This window comes from Gracilinanus agilis, chromosome 4, assembly GCF_016433145.1.
Source record: "Gracilinanus agilis isolate LMUSP501 chromosome 4, AgileGrace, whole genome shotgun sequence".
Lineage (NCBI taxonomy): Eukaryota > Metazoa > Chordata > Mammalia > Didelphimorphia > Didelphidae > Gracilinanus > Gracilinanus agilis.
This window is the reverse complement of record NC_058133.1, coordinates 441,431,225-441,448,044: the sequence shown is the minus strand read 5'-3', so window position 1 is coordinate 441,448,044 and position 16,820 is coordinate 441,431,225. Positions and strand designations below refer to the sequence as shown.

At 37.5% G+C, this 16,820-nt stretch overlaps 1 protein-coding gene across 1 annotated transcript in view; it reads left to right on the top strand.

Annotated features, from left to right (window-relative positions):
* Positions 1–9,033: 9,033 nt before the first annotated feature.
* The window catches only part of ALG14 (ALG14 UDP-N-acetylglucosaminyltransferase subunit), a 98,068-nt gene continuing 90,281 nt past the window's right edge, over positions 9,034–16,820 (top strand). The window contains exons 1-2 of the mRNA XM_044672087.1: positions 9,034–9,337; positions 13,028–13,179. Of these exons, the coding sequence (XP_044528022.1) occupies positions 9,202–9,337; positions 13,028–13,179 (288 nt within the window). The 5' untranslated portion in view covers positions 9,034–9,201. The remainder of the gene's footprint in view (positions 9,338–13,027; positions 13,180–16,820) is intronic.

Genomic DNA, 16,820 nt, shown 5'->3' with positions numbered 1-16,820 from the left:
AAGATAATGCTTTTCCTCTTAAGTATGCGACCACTCACCATCACCTATGGGAATAAGGTGGGGTTGAGAGTTTTGATGGGCCACCTCCAATTTACCAACTAGAAATGTCTTGGGATTTTCAAAGGAGGGACTGAATGATGAGCTCCTAAAATAATATTTGGGGCCCTGCTACGGAGGACTTGGAGGTCTTCAATTATTGAGAAATCATTTGACCAGATTAATTTGTCTTGATACTCAGAAATACTGCCTCTTGAAATCTCAATCACAGATAATTCCACTTCCAGACTATTGAAAAAAAATCATAGTTTAATAATATTCCTTTTAGTGATGATACTTAGCTGTGAATCATGGAGCCCCATGCATGATCCCAGAAAAATCTAAATGATAAATAAAATAAAAGTTAATGGAAAGTTGCATGAAAAACATGCCCAAGCTATATGTAGTATACAGACAGGTCTCAATTAGTGTAAATAATGAATCTGACGTAATGGTCACATTATTTGGATTCACTCTGCATATTTTCATCAGGATAAAAACAATTACCATATTTTTCGCAGTTATAACTTTGAATAATACCATATTACCCATAGCAATTTGTGCATGAGGGATGAGAAAAAATGGAAAAATAGATGAGTTGGCAAAAATGAGAAATAACAGACAGTAAGTTGAAATGGTGCATTGTTATTCCAGAGATCCCAAAAGAATATGAGGAAGGCCACTACTGCATGGGTATGATCTCCTGTGAAGGATTTATAAGTAAAAAGAGGGTAAGAATTGTGTAGCAAGAGAAGGCATAAGGAAATTGCTTCTTTGTTGGTATAAGGGAAAGTCCATGTTTATGAATATTCCAAAAGAACAAAATGACAACTGGGGGACTATTGACCCAAGAAATCTATACAATCTTACATCTTCTACATCTTTAATTGTAAAACAGAAAATTATCTACTGTGGGGAACAGATATAGGTCTCTCTTCTGCCAGCACTAGATTAACTATTTTTTAAACTTTCTATCTTGAAACAGCCAGAAGAAATGATGGCAGATTTGAAGCTTTCCTGGTGTGTCTGAAAAGCTTAAACTTTTTCAATCAGTTCAATGAATTATTAAGCATCTGCTATGAACAAGATAATGTAGAGGGTGAAATGGCAGAGTGGATAGAGAGCTATCCTTGAAGTCATGAAGATGTGGGTCAAGCCCCATTTTGGATACGTCCTGGCTTTGTGACCCTGGGCAAGTCACTTATTATCTTAATGTTTTAGGCATATTTCTAAGGCTACAAATTATTGGGGGGGGAAAGTTTCAACTTGCATTGGTAGAGAGTGTTTCCGTACCTGAGAGTTCTTTATATCATTATACTGACAAGCTCAATCCCTAACCCTTATGAAAGAGATATTATACTAAGTCCTGAGAATACAAGAAAAGAAGAAAAAAGAAAATGGCCCCTGCCAACCAGAAGCTTACTATCTACTAGGGAGCCCTCATTCCTACTTTTTGTGGGTACAGAACTCGCAGAATTGAACATTACATGCAACCATATAATGCTGAGACTTAGGTACACTAACATGTGACTGATGCCATGACTAATAAAATAACAGTTCAATCCAATTCAATTCCACAAACATTTATTAAGCATCATTCGGGAAGCTGTGTTCTGTCACTTAAAAAGTTTTCATGAAATAAATTAATATGATTTATATTCTTTTTGATTAATAGCTGAGATTTAATTAAGAAGGCATTAATTATATGTCTAGATGTTTTTATCACAGGCTAGGTGGCACAGTAGATGGAATGCCAGACTAGAGTCAAGAAAACTAAGCTTCCTGAGATCAAATCTGGCCTCAGACACTTGGTGACCCTGAGTCATTTAAACCTATTTGCCTCAGTTTCCTCATCTGAAAAATGAGCTGGAGAAGGAAATAGCAAACTGTTCCAGTATCTTTGCCAAGAAAAACCCCAAATGAGTGCACAAAGAGTCAGACAACTGAAACAACTGAATAACAACATAACCATGTTTCATAATACTCAAAGATGATAAAGAAAATTATACTAATTTAGTGATTTTTTTTTAAAAAAGTATAATTGGTTAGATCTTTCATGGTAATCTCTTATTTCTCAATAAATCACATGTGAAAAAACCAAGAGCACAACTCAAACTGATAATTTTAAAGGCACTTTCCTTTCACATACGGCCTAGTCAAGACTAGTTAAATTGAGATATGATGTTTAAGAAGGATTAAATAGCCTTGAGGGGCCACAATATTTTCAAATTCAATTCCATTCAATGATAGAACTCATAGAAATTTAAGCAGGAAAGAGAGATGTTGTTAAGTGCTATACAAACTTTTTCTTAAGATTGGGAACAATACCAAAAAAAAAGTAAAAACTATCTCTATTATCCTAATTCTTTCTTTCTTTTTTTTTCTTTTTTTCCTTTTTTTTAACCCTTAACTTCTGTGTATTGGCTCCTAGGTGGAAGAGTGGTAAGGGTGGGCAATGGGGGTCAAGTGACTTGCCCAGGGTCACACAGCTGGGAAGTGTCTGAGGTCAAATTTGAACCTAGGACCTCCTGTCTCTAGGCCTGGCTCTCAATCCACTGAGCTACCCAGCTGCCCCCCTTAATTCTTTCTTTATGAAAGTATACAAAGAGGGTGGCTATCTAGGTGGTGTGGTGGATAGTATGCTGGGCCTGGAATCTGGAAGACCTGACTTCAAATTCAGTCTCAATTACCTACTATGTGAGCCTGGCAAGTCATTCAACTCTGTCTTCCTCATTTCCTCATTTGTAAAATGGCCTGAAGAAGGAAAGAGAAAACAAATCCAGTATCTTTGCCAACAACACAAAGAACGTGACTACAGCAACTATTATGGTATCTTCCTGCTCCTCAGAGCAAAGGAAAATAGAAAGAAAATAATTTCTTTGAGAATAGCATTTCCTGGGTTCCTGAGGCTAATTTCCATGTTAGAAAGGTTGATTAGGTTCTCCTGCCCAATTCCCAACATTTAGAAGCCATTGGTCTCTAAATGAAGTTATGTGGTAAACATTCGTGGCTCCCATGCCACTAAAAGATGAAGGCAAAATCTGAAATACAACTCATTTCGGTGAGATTTACTGAGGGACATGAGTTATCAAAGAGATGAATTACCCCTGGATGGATCTCAGCTGGATATGGAGTACTTAGAATCTGAATGCTGCTCTCAACTCCTTCAAGTATTTCCTGATGAAGGACACACATCCCTCAAGGACTATAAGATTTCCTTTATTCTTGTGCCAGCTTTTTCCATTCCATTACAAGATCTTCAGGGTGGCATAATGTTTTTACCAACAACATGGTTCAAGGCAGAATTGCTCCTGTTTATATAATGGAAGAGTTTTGCCTTTGATGTCAGTCCTTATCAGTGAAGCAAGCCCTTTGCTTTTCAACTGTTCTTGAAGATTTTTAAGTACTAATGTTCCAGATGGCACATACCATTGTGCCTTAAAAAGCTTATAAAAAGCCTTTTCTGAGTGCTAATTGGCAAGAGCACATAAGCTAGCTCTTGGACAGTCCTTTTGTACCTGGGATTAGTCTCTGATCTTCAAGCCTTAGGTGTAAGCACCTGTTCACAAAATTCACAAATCTGGAAAACATAAAGGAATTTTGGTAGCCATTTTGTCCAATTTATATGTGGAAGATTGTATTCATGTATATATATACATATACATATATATATATGTATCTCTGAAAGAGTATATAAATATATGTATAATACAAGTAGTCATCTAACTTTTTTTTGAAGATGTCATGAGGGAAAATCCACTGCTCCCAAAGGCATCCTCCTCCAATTTTGGATACCTTTTATTGTTAGAAAGTTTTTCTTGACACCAGTATAAAATTTGCCTCTTTCCAACTTCCCCATATTGCTCCCAGTTTTGTTCTCTGGAGAAAAGAACAAGTCTAATCCCTCTTCCAGATTATAGCTCTTCCAATTCTTGATGACAACTACCATGCCCTCCTTTTCCCTACTCAAGTCTTCTCTTTGAGACTAAATAGCTGTTTCTTCAACTGATTCTCATGTGACATGAACTTAAGGCTCTTAACTAACCTTATTCCTCTCTTTTAGATTAACTCCAAATTATTAATATCTTTCAAAAAATATAGTACTCAGAAGTGAACATAATACTCCAGATCTGATCCCATGAGGACAGAATCCAGTGGAGCTATCATTTCTTTGTTCCATTATGTTATGCCTCTCAGTATAGCCTAAGATTACATCAGCTTTCTTGGCTGCCAGATCACACTGATGTTTCATATTGTGTTTAGAGTCCACTAGAACACATAAATCTTTTTCAAATAAGCTGCTACTTCACCATGTTTTCTCTGTCTTTTACTTGTGAAGCTGGTTTTTTTGAACCCAGATTTGACTCTACATTTATCTGTTTTAAACTTCATTTCATTAAGTTCTGCCAATTGTCATAGCCTATCGAGTATGATCACTGAATAAGCTTTTATTAAGTACTTACTGTGTGCCAGGCACTGAGGCTTTTTTGGATCCTGATTCTGTCACCCAACATGTTACTCATTCCTTCAAGCTTTGTGTCATTTGAAAATTGGATAGACAGTCTATTTTGGACTAAAATGTTAAATGATATAGGGCCAAGTCCAAATCTCTGTAACACTCCACTGGACCTCCTGCCAAACTGATATGGATACATTAATAACTACCTTTTGAACCAGTACTATATTGTTTTGGTGGTAACTTTTGTAAAGTCTGGAAGTACAAGACCTCCTTCATTTCATTTAGAGTTGCCTGTTTTCCCACAACTTCTCCAATTCTGACTTGCCATCTTTATCAATTTGCATGGACTAAGGTAAAACTTGGTCATTTTTGAAATTTGCATACCTTTCACATTAAGGATAAGTTTTCATGTGGTCATTTATAGTTTGCAATTCTTTTGAAAAGTGTTCATATCCTTTAACCAGCAATGAATTGGGGAATGGCATTCTATGGCTGTTGGCATTATATATTTGTGACAATTACCTCTTTATTTTGGATATTAAACTTTTATGGACTTGTAATGGCATTTTTCTCTACTATTGCCATTTCTATTCTAACTATATCTTGTGACTTAATTTATACAAGCTTTTTAATTGTATGTACTCTAAATTGCCTATTTTATCTTTTATTTCCTCCATCATTTCATTAAAAATTCTGCCTCTGGCTAGAGTAGTAAAAGGTCACTGATCTTTTCTATTTTTTAAGCAGTATGACATTTTGCATTCAGGTTAAATGTCTATTTTTATCTTATTGTAGTATTTTATTGTTCATTTCAATCATGTCTGACTCTTCATGATACCATCTGGGATTTTCTTGGGAAAATACTGGTATGGTTTGCCATTTCCTTCTCCAGCTCATTTTACTGATAAGGAAATTGAAACAAAAAAGGGTTAAGTGACTCACCTAGGCTCACACAGCTAGTGCCTAAGGTTGGATTTGAATTCAGGTTTTCCTGACTCCAAGCCTAGCATTCTATCCATTGTGCCACTCAGCTGTATATGGTGTAAGATTTTAAACTAAACCTAATTTCTGCCAAAGCGTTTTAAGTGTTTTCTAGTTTTCCAGCAATTTTTTTTTCAAAATTGTCCCTTACTAATTTATGTTCTATAGTTTGCCGAATACTGGATGTTTTTGTTTTTGTTTTTTTGCTTTTTGCTTTTGTTACTTGCCTGTCTTATGTGTTTTTCACATGTAATTTGATTGGTAAATTGCCTGTACACATTGGTCTTCTTGTAAACCAATGCCCTACTTTGACTACTGACTCAGCCTTTTCCTTCTCATTCAAAATGTTTTTTTTCCAGGATTTTTTGTCTTCAGAATTTTATTTTTAAGGTTGTCCTCTACTGAAACATTTGGGTTGTATAAACAATTTCCAAGAGACAAAGTGAGACTAGAAACAAAATAATTCAAATGCTAGATGGGGTAATCTTCACATAGTTTTCATAAATCTCTTCTTAGTCTGTGTTGGTGAAATCCTCTAAACTGATATGATAGTCTGGAAGCATTGTGCATTAGAAAGAGCATTGATTTTGAAATCAGAAGACCTGGGTGCAAATCCCAACTCTACCACTATACAACCTTGGGCAAATCACTTACCCTTCTGGGCTTCAGTTCTCTAATTTGTAAAATCAGAGTTAGGCTAAATAATCTCTAAGGACACTTCTAATTCTAAATCTATGATTCTATGAAATTCAACAATAAATAAGTGCCAAAGCAACCAACACTGTGCTAGGCTTTAGGGATTTAAAGACAAAAATGAAATCATCAGCTTTTCTCTTCAATGTGACCCTTAACATTCTCACCCTCTTGTTTGTCCACATTAATTTTGTAATAATTATCTAATTCTATGAAGTTAGCCTCATGGTATTCTGACTGATAGTGCAGAAAACATATAAATCCATTTGAGGAATATAATTTTTTATATTTTCTATTTATTCTATTTTATTCTAATGCTCCCACTAAATCTTGAATGTTGTCCACCAGTTATTTTGTTTTGTTTTTAATTGTGTACATGACTCTTTTGGGGATTTTCTTAGCAAAGATATACTAGAGTGGTTTGCCATTTCCTTTTCCAGCTTATTATACAGATGAGGAAACTGAGGTAAACAGGATTAAGTGAGTTGCCCAGGGTCACACAGCTAATGTGTCTCAGAACAGATTTGAGCTCAGGTTTTCCTGACTCTAAGCCTGGCACTCTATCCATTGTGCCACCTAGCTTCCCATCAGTTATTTAGGTCCTCTCTTACTTTGATAGTTAATTTGGGTTTCCTTGATACTGCAAAAAGGCTTTCCTCTTTAAAAATCATTTTTTATCTTTATTACAAGTAAATAAGAATGTAGTTTTTTTTACCGATTAATCTTATAAGCTGAGACTGCTGAAATTGTTTATTGAATCCATTCATTGTTTTGGTTGAGATGGCTAAAAGGTTCTGTTAAATTGATTTGCACACTGTATATTGGTACCTGTTCCTACACAGCTCCTCCTTCTGACAAGGGTTTTATAACTTTGTTCTTGCCATTTTAATAAATGTACAAATGCTACTTCATAATTGTTTTAGTTAGCATTTTCTTTCAGCTGTTGTAGCTATACATTTTTTATATGTAAACTACCCAGCTTTTAAAAAAAAAACTAAAATTTTTAGTTCCTGATTTTCTCCTTCCACTACCTATTGGCATGGCAAGAAATACATATAAAGTCATGCAAAACATTTCCATCTTAACCACTTTACAAATTAAAAAAAAAGAGAAAAAGGAAAAATATGCTTCAATCTGCATTCAGAATCCATTAGTTTCTCTGGAGATGGATAGCATCTTCAATCATAAATTCTTCAGAACTGTGTTGAGTCACTGTATTGATCAGAATAGCCAAGTCTTTCACAGTCATCATTTCGTTACTGCTATTATTGTAAAATTTGTTCTCCTGTTTCTGCTCACTTCATTTTTGCATCAGCTCACATAAGTCTTATCAGGTTCTTCTGAAATCATCTCCTTCATCATTCCTTACAGAATATTCGTATTCCATCACAATCATATACTATAACTTGTTCAACAATTTCTCAATTGATAGTGATAACATGGAAATAAATACAGAACTACCAAATAGTCAGAAAACTCACTCTTTAATCAGGAAAAAGGGATAGGTTCATTATTTTGGCCACCACACAGAGTCATGAGCTAAATACCACACGGAACTAAAGGCTCTAGGACTCTGGGAACTATATCCCTGGGAGAAAGCACTGCTGAGTACCAAATCCTCTCTGGGAGAAGACCCAGCTCAATGCTCTCTCCTCCCTCAGTGCCAACACCGTGCTTTTAGTGCCAACTCCAAAGAGATACTGAACCTGAGAGTCTCTTTATACCCTTTTGGGAAGCCTACAAGAGACTAACCACAAACAGGTGCTTAAACCTCTTTGCAGTCAATAGCTATGGCATTAGGGAAGGGTCAGCTGTAACAAATTAAAGGCAAAGGTCAAAACTAAGAAACTGGGCTTCACGAGAGGAAAACTTTCATCCAATAGAGAAGCTTCCAAAACAAAAAAAGTGCTTAACATTCTAACCAAAATAGAGGTACTTGGCACTGAGATTTCTCAAAGATAAGGGTAAACCGAGTCATTCAAAAATCCACATTGACAGTAGGCATCCCCTCAGTTTCTAATTCTTTGCTAGAAGAGCTACAATAAATATTTTTGTAAAAATATGTCCTTTTCCCTTTCTGTGATCTCTTTAGATTGCAAAGTAGTGGTACTGCTGGGTCATTGGGTATGCACAGTTTTGTGGTCCTTTGGGCCTAGTTCCAAATTGTTCTTCAGAACTATTGGATCAGTTCACAGTTCCACCAAGGGTGCGTTGATGTTCTATTTTTTTCCACATCTCCAGTTTCCTTTTTTTTTTTCCCTTAGCCTCTCTGAAAGATGACAGGTGCATTTCTTTAATCATAAGTGATTTGGAGCATTTTTTCATATGACAATTGATAGCTTTCATTACTTCTCCTAAAATTAAAACATTGACTATTCTTAGATCATTGGTCAATTGGGAACGCCCACTTTCTTTGATCACCTGGACAGACAGGTCAGTTCCGAAGCAAGGCGGAGGATAGCATCAAGGGAGGATGCAACCATTCCTGCCGGAATTCTAATTACCTCGGCCTGGAACCCGGGCGTGTATCAGCAGCAGCTGGGCGTTATTTCTGTGGGGGCGGGACCAGTTAAGGAAAGGAAAGCTATCTGGAGCCCAAAGTCCACAGAACGCGGACGTGGCATTAAGGATATAGGGGCAGGGCGCGGCGCCCGGCTGGGGTAGGGGGTTGGAGAAGGGGGATTAACGTTTGGCTCTAAATGGAGGAACCAGTCCCAGGAGGCGGAGACAGCACAGGTAGCGAGTTTCACACTTGGGCGTTTCCTGCTACCAGGAGTCCCGCCCCTAGGCCCACAGCTGTGCAGTAAATGAGGCGATAACTACCGCCTCCCCTCGTTCCCCGCCCCCTTTAGACCTGAGCGCCACCTCTCGAGCGAATCGGCTGTTCCCGCGGCCAAGAACGCGACGGAAAGTGACGGACAGGGCTGAGACGTTTCGAGCCGACTCGGCTCCCGTAGTTTTCGAACTTCTACCGCGGACTCCCTCTATGGTTTGCTTCCTGGCCGCAGCGCTCATGGACTCTCTCGGCTAGTATGAATTTCTTCTTCTGCCTAATCGCTGTGGGGGGTGTTGCCGCCTTCGTAGTGCTGCGGCTGTGGCTGGTAGTCGGCTTCCGAAGAAAGGGGCTAAAGACAGTGTCCGTCAGGGTGCTGGTGGTGGCCGGGTCCGGTGAGTAGACAGAGGTCGTAGCCTCGCCGGTCACATGACAACCCTTCTTCTGGCTTCCTTTCGGACTACAAGCCCCAGAATACAGTGCTCTCTTGTAGTTTTCTCTTTTGCTTGAAGCGTTGCATGCTGGTCTATGTGGTTTTTGTGAGCTACTGGTCCGGAATGAATTCATGCTTTCCAGGAAACTTTGAGCTCAGTGTTGTTAATGATCCGAGTGAATAAAATAACCCTTATGTTCCAACTTAGAATCAATACTAGGTATTGATTCCAAGGCAGAAGAGCGGTAAGGGCTAGGCAGTAGGGGGTTAATTAACTTGCTTACGGTCACCCAGAAATATTTGAACTCAGAACCTCCGGACTCCAGGCCTGGCGCTGAATCCACCCAGCCACCTAACTGCCCCTCAAGGTGCATCGATTTTAAACCTAGAAAATTGAAAACCATGCCCCAAAGATATTAAGTGAATTGACCAGGGTCACAGGGTTAGGATTCAAACTCATGCTTTCCCAGCCCTAAAGTCTAACCTTCTGCCCTGTACCTCCCCCCCCCCTCCAAGTACATATACTGAAACTTTCTGATTCCTCCTAATTGAATACAAGAGAAGCCCCAAACAGAGAACTAGGACTTAGGAAACCTCACATAGATTCCTCCATGTGAGTTTCCACCCCCTTGCCTGTGACTTGGGGTCACAGGACTGCAGATTTCAAGTAGGGAGGGACCTCAAAGAGATGAGGAAACTGAAGCCCAGACAGGTTATGACCGCTCTAGGAAGTAACAGAGCCAGGCTTCAAATGCAAGTCTTTTGATTACAGATTCAGAAACTGGCCACTAACTCATCATATATATGTATCTGTGTACAAATATACATAAAAATACAAATGTTTAAATATAGGTATATGTCCCTAAATATTTAAAATCGATGAATATAAAACATGTTTTTTATATATGTATACATATTTATATCTAAGTAAATATGTATGCTAGTGTAGTTTGAGATAGGCAGAGTCCTGGTCCAGGAATTCGATGGAGAATTTCATAATCTCACAGATTACTGACATTCAGGTCCCCCCTGCCCTTCTGTGTTTCTACACTTACATATGTATAAGACAGATGGTGGAACACATTTCTTTTCCTCTTGGTAGAGAGATTGGGAGACTACAAATGAGGAATATTGTATATATTATCAAATACTGTCTCCACTCAGGGCCAGTCCAGGCCTTCATCTCATGCTGCTTTTTGCTTCCCTGCCTCAATTTATTCCCCTCTCCAATCCCTTATCCATTCAGCTATCTTCTTGATTACCCTAAAGTCCAGCTCTTTCCTGGGACTGCCCTGTACATTCTACTCCAGTGACCATTTATTGAAATAAATCTGTAATAGTGAGAGATCTGAGACACAAAAGGTTGGACCGTATCTATTTATTGGCAAGACTAGCCATTACCAATAATAAAGGTCAATGGTCCCTCAGTAATCAAAGGCCTTTGGTGTAGTCAGAATAGCTTTTTTTATATAGTTTAGTGACTACAGAAGATCCAGAAATGTCTTCCAAACTAAGATTGTGATTGGTTCTTAATTATGCTAACTGACCACCATTAGTCTTCATCCATCATTTTGACCAGAAAACCCAAATTAGGCCAACATCCTCTTGTAAGAATCAATACCACAGAACCCTCCCAGACCACGGGCTTTCCAGAGTTCATATTATAAAGGGAGGCATTGAATTAGTCTTCTCCCTGGAACATTCTCCAGGTCTCTTATCCACCAGCAGAATCCAGCCTTAGGAAAAAAAATCTTGTGATCAGGTGGAATCATTTTTTATCCATCTTTCTTATCTCCCTCAACTGACTTTTTGTTTTGCTTACTTATTGAAGGCTGGCATTAAATCTGTGCTATAATACTCTAAACCTCCAAGCCATAAAGCTTGGTTACAATGATCAAGCTTGATTATAATGGTTACTATTATGCTTAACAAAATTTTAAATTATAAATTAATAATCAGTAATCAAGAATCAATTTCACAATTGCCTCCAGGATCAGATAGTAAATCAATTCTCTGGTTTTTCGTAACCTGGCCTTTTCCTGCCTTTCCTGCCTCCTTACCCTTTGCTCCTCCAGTAACACTGGCCTCTTTTGCTGTTCCTTGAACAAGATTCTCCAGCTCCTGGGCATTTTCACTGACTGTCCCCTGAGCCTGGAATTCTCCCCTGCCTCATCTATACTTCCTGGCTTCCTTTAGGTCTCAACTAAAGTCTTGCCTTCTGTAAGAATCCTTTCCCTGTTCTCCTCCACCTTGGTGCCTTTTTTCTGAGATTACCCCCACTTATCCTCTAAATAGCTTATTTGTACCTAGGCTTACATGTAGCCTCCTTTGTTAGACCGGGAGCCCCTTGAGAGCAGAGATGGTTTTTTGCCTTTCAATCCCCAGCATTTAACACAGTGCCCTGGATAGAGTAGGTGCTTAATAAATGCTTGTTGTTTCAATTTCACAAGTGTTGTATACATAATCATTGATTAACTGTTTTTCTCAAGAATGGATGTTGGGGAAAGATACTGGGAAGTTTTTTACACTCATTTAAAAAAAAAAGACAAACATTTTCATAGAGTAGAATAACAAAACTTTTCTACTCTTACATGAAAAGTCCAATATTGGTAGATTATTAGTTAGAGTATTATGTAGATGGATGGTTATCCAAAAAAAAAAAAGAGAAGTAAAGAAACTAGGTAGCTCAGTGGATAGAGAGCCAGCCCTGGAGATGAGAGATCCTGGGTTCAAATTTGACTTCATTCACTTCCTAGCTGTGTGACCCCTTATTGCTCATCTGCTTTGGAACAGTACTTAGTATCAATTCTAAGAATTTTTAAAAGGATTTTTAAAAGAAAAAAAAAACAAACAACTGAGAAGCAACTAATAACTTAGGTAAACATAGACATTTGACTCTGTGAGACTAGAGTCTGCAAAATAAATGAAAATTTACATCTATACTATACATACATGATTAGTGCAAGTAACAGATCCTCTGAAGTGGTCACATGTATTTGAATTTGCACTATTTGAAATTATCATTGTGTAAAATATGGGCATTGGTTCTAGTTCAGTAGAAATATGCTGGGGAAATCTGAATAAGGCAACCACCTCATATATTTCATTATTTCTATTTGTTGAGACCTTGCTCTATATAATACATTTAAAGCTTTTGTTAGGCCTTTGTGGTGATAGAGTTTTCAAGGATTAGCCTAGCTCTCAAGATAATCCACAAGTGAGCATGACTTTTACGTGGCAATAGAATTTGTGACTGTTGAACCCTGAAGATATAAACTGTTCATTAAGTCCTTTGAAATTCAGCCATAAAACAGGGGTCTCACCAAGATTTTGTGTATAGGAAGAAAGGAAACAGGCATTTATTAAGCATCTACCCTATGTGAGCCACTGAGCTAAAGCATTTTACAAATATGATCTCATTGAAACCTCCCAGCAATGCTCCCTGAGCAGTAGTAGGGACTGGTGGAATGAGCATGGCCTGTGCTAGGCTGAGAGAGGGGCAGAAGGATGCAAAGAGGGGAAAAAACCCACCTCCTTCCCTCCTGGGCACATAGACCTGCCGCTTGTCACTTGTCGATTCACAGTGTATGAGTAAATGTAATAAGTTATATAAGTAAGTGTTAATCTCTCTGATCTGTAATATTATTTTCAGGTGGGCACACCTCAGAAATTCTGAGGCTGCTGGGAAGCTTGTCCAAAGACTACAATCCAAGGCATTATGTCTTTGCTGACACCGATAAGATGAGTGCTATAAAAATTCGTATGTTCGAAGAGAAGAGAGCTGAGAGAGATTCTGAATCCTTGGTAAGTCAACCATATTTCCTCTCTGTCTCTCTTTCTCTCTCTCTATAGATATTTATAGAGAGAGAGATAGATAAAAGTTCTCACATTTCTGCTCTCTTTGCTCTGCTTGAATTCATGTAGGTTGTTTCAAGTTTTTCTGAAAACATCCTTCATGCTTTGTCAATTTCTTTTTCTAAGATAGGTTTATTTAAGTATCCTATTTCCTCTTTATGCTGATCCAGACATTTTATGTTTTTATAAATGTTCATCTATTTCACTTAGATCGTTCTATTCGTTGGCATATAATTGGGCAAAATAGCAAAATAATTGATTTAATTTCTTCTGGATTGGTGGTGAATTCACCTTTTAATTTTTGACACTGCTAATTTGAGTTCCTTTCATTTTTGAAACCAGATAACCAGTTTTTTTTTATCTTAATTGGTTTCACTTCCCCTGCCCCCATAAAATCAGCTCCTAGTTTTTATTTCTTAGTTTACTATTTGACTTACTTTCAATTTTATCAATCTCTCCTTTGATTTTTAGGATGTCCAAGTCGATGTTTAATTGGGGATTTTAAATTGCTTCTTTTTCTAGTTTTTTAATTGCATGCCAATTCATTGATCTGCTCTTTCTCCATTTTTTTGATCTACACATTTAGAGATATAAATTTTCCCCTTTGGACACTTCCCATAAATTTGATGTATTTTCTCATTGTTTTCATTCTCTTTAGTGAAATTGTCCCTATGGTTTGTTTTTTGACTCACTCATTCTTTAGGGTTATATTATTTCATTTCCAGTTGTGTTTTAGTCTTTTTTTTTCTCTGTAGGCCTTTGTAAAATGTAATTTTTATTGTATTATGGTCTAAAAAGGTTGCATTTAATGTTTCTGTTTTTCCACATTTGGTTGTAAGGTTTTTGTACCCTAGTACATGATCAGTTTTTGTATAGATGCCTTGTTCCTTTGAGAGAAAGTATATTCCTTTCTATTCCCATTCATTTTTCTTTAGAGGTCTATCATAACTTTCCTAAAATTCTATTTGTCTCCTTACATTCTTTCTTATTTCTATTATTTACATAAATGTAATTTTGGGAGGGAAAAGTTGAAGTCCCCCTCAGTGCCTATTTCCTCATTTAGCTCATTTAACTTTTTCTTTAAGAATTTGGATACTGTACCATTTGGTGCATATATTTTTAGTATTGGTATTACTTTATTGCCTGGGGTACCATTTAGTAAAATGTAGTCTCCCTGCTTGCTCATCTCTTTTAATTAGATGCATTTTTGCTTTTGCTTTGTCTGAGATCATGTTTGCCACCCTGTTTTTTTTTTTTACTACAGCTGAAGCATAATAGATTCTACCTTGGCCCCTTACCTTTACTCTCTCTGCTTCAGGTGTGTTTCTTATAAACACATAGGATTCTAGTTTTTAATCTTCCTTTTTATGGATGATTCCCATTGACAGTTATGATTACTATTTTTACCTCCATCCCTTTTCTCCCTTGTTTATCTTTCTCTCTCCTTTAACCCTTTCCCTCCTCAAAATTGTTTTGCTTTTGACCACTGCCTCCTCCAATCTGCCCTCTCCTCTATCATCCTCTTCCCCTTCACTCATCCTTCTCCCCTGCTTTGTTCTGGATCTGATTTTAGTTGTAATGCTTGTGGTGTTTCTCCATTGAATGTTTTGTTGGCTACTCTGCTATTCCTTCATACCAGTGATTCTCAAAGTGGGCGCAGCAGCGATCCAGGGAGGCAGTGATGGCCACAGATGCATTTATCTTTCCTATTAATTGCTATTAAAATTTAAAAATAATTAATTTCCAGGGGGCTAAGTAATATTTTTTTCTGGAAAGGGGGTGGTAGGCCAAAAAAGTTTGGGAACCACTGCTTTATACCATGACTTGGCAATGTATGATGGATTAGGGAAAATACGAAATCATGATATATCAGAAAGAGCCTTGCTTAGAACATCAGCAAAACATTTAACCTCCAGTTTACACATCTGAAATATGGAGATAGTAATACTTTTACTATGAAACTTACAGGTTTATAAGAAGAAAGTATTTTGTAAATCTTAAAACTATAAATGTGAGCTAAAAAAATTATAATGAGGCAGAATTTTGGACATATTTTTGGTGTATTTATGGAAAATACATGCCAAAACATATCTACAAACAAATCTGTATGCTGCCTTTTTACCAACAAAAACTCATAGCTATCTTTTCTTTTGGGGGTGATGAGGGTTAAAATTCTTTCTCTGCTGTTGTAAGTGAACCTACTTCAGATAAAAATAAAAAGAAAGACAAATATTCTTGCCTTTTTGAGGCAAAGTGAACCTCCCAAAAAGAACTGAAATAATTCCCCCTTTCTTCCTCTCCCCATTGTTGTGACCCATTTGAGTAGACCTACTGTCTCTCTCTGGTGGATTGGATGAAGTAAGTATTCATGGACTCTTAGTGAAGCTCATCAGGGCTTTGGTCTTTGTTAAAATTTTCTACATAAAGTCTTATTTTAACATTAGATCCTGTAATGCTTTGGGCCTCTAGCTGGATGTGCTGGTAGGTAGAGCAGACCGAGAAGTCAGATTGTGGTAGCATGGTAAGGGCTGCTGTGGATGAGAGGTGAAAGGAAGAGTTTCAGCAGAAAGGACTGGCCAGGATGGTGAAAAAGGAAGAAGCACTAGAGCTCCCCTGATCTCACAGGACTTGGCTCTGACCACCATGTGGCTCAGCCCCTAGTCTCAGAGACTGGAGAAGGCAAGGAGCAGGGCCTCAGGGTGCTTGCTTTCATCACGATCCCCAGAAAGGAGAGTGGAAACTCATCCCGAGGCAAAAAGCAGGGTGTCAGGGGGATCACTTGAATCTCGATCCCACATTAGGGAACTGAGCCTCAAGGCTTGGCCCCGAGGTGCAAGGGCCCATAGCTCTGTCGCCCTACTTGGAGAGGAGGGACCTTGGCCTGAGCCCCAAGAAGAACAGGTGTTATTTCAAGGGGAGTACTATAGGTAAATGATTATCTGATCAAAAAAAGGGAGGAGAATAACAAATTACCAGTTTCAAAAATGAAAACACAATTCACATCAAATGAAGATGAAATGTAGGTAAAGCAGAAACTGTATTGACTACAGTTTGTGCCAACAAAACTGACAACTTAAATGGATGAATATTTACAAAAATATAAAATACTCAGATTTATAGAACAAGAAATAGGGAATATAAACAACCTAGTCCCAGAAAAAGAAATCAAATAAACCATAAAGGAATCTCAAGAAAAAAAAAACAGGAATAGATTGATTCACAAGTGAATGCTGTGAAGTATTCAAAGGACAATTAATTCAATATTACACAAACTATTTACAAAGATAGGAAAAGAAGTCCTGCCAGATTCCTTTAATGATTTAATTATGATCTGGATACCTGAACCAGGAAGTCAAAAGAGAGGGGAAAAGCTATAATTATAAATAAAAAATTATCAAAGTAGCTAAAGCAACCTATCACAAAGATGTTATATTTTTTTTCCTCTTTCTTGACTATGACTGGATTGTATTAATACCCGAAATGCAGAGTTGGTTTGATATTAGGAAAAATATCTAATTAAACATATTAATAAGTAGAATAGCAAATAATATGAGGCCACTATAGACAGAAGAAAGCTTTTAGAAAAAGAT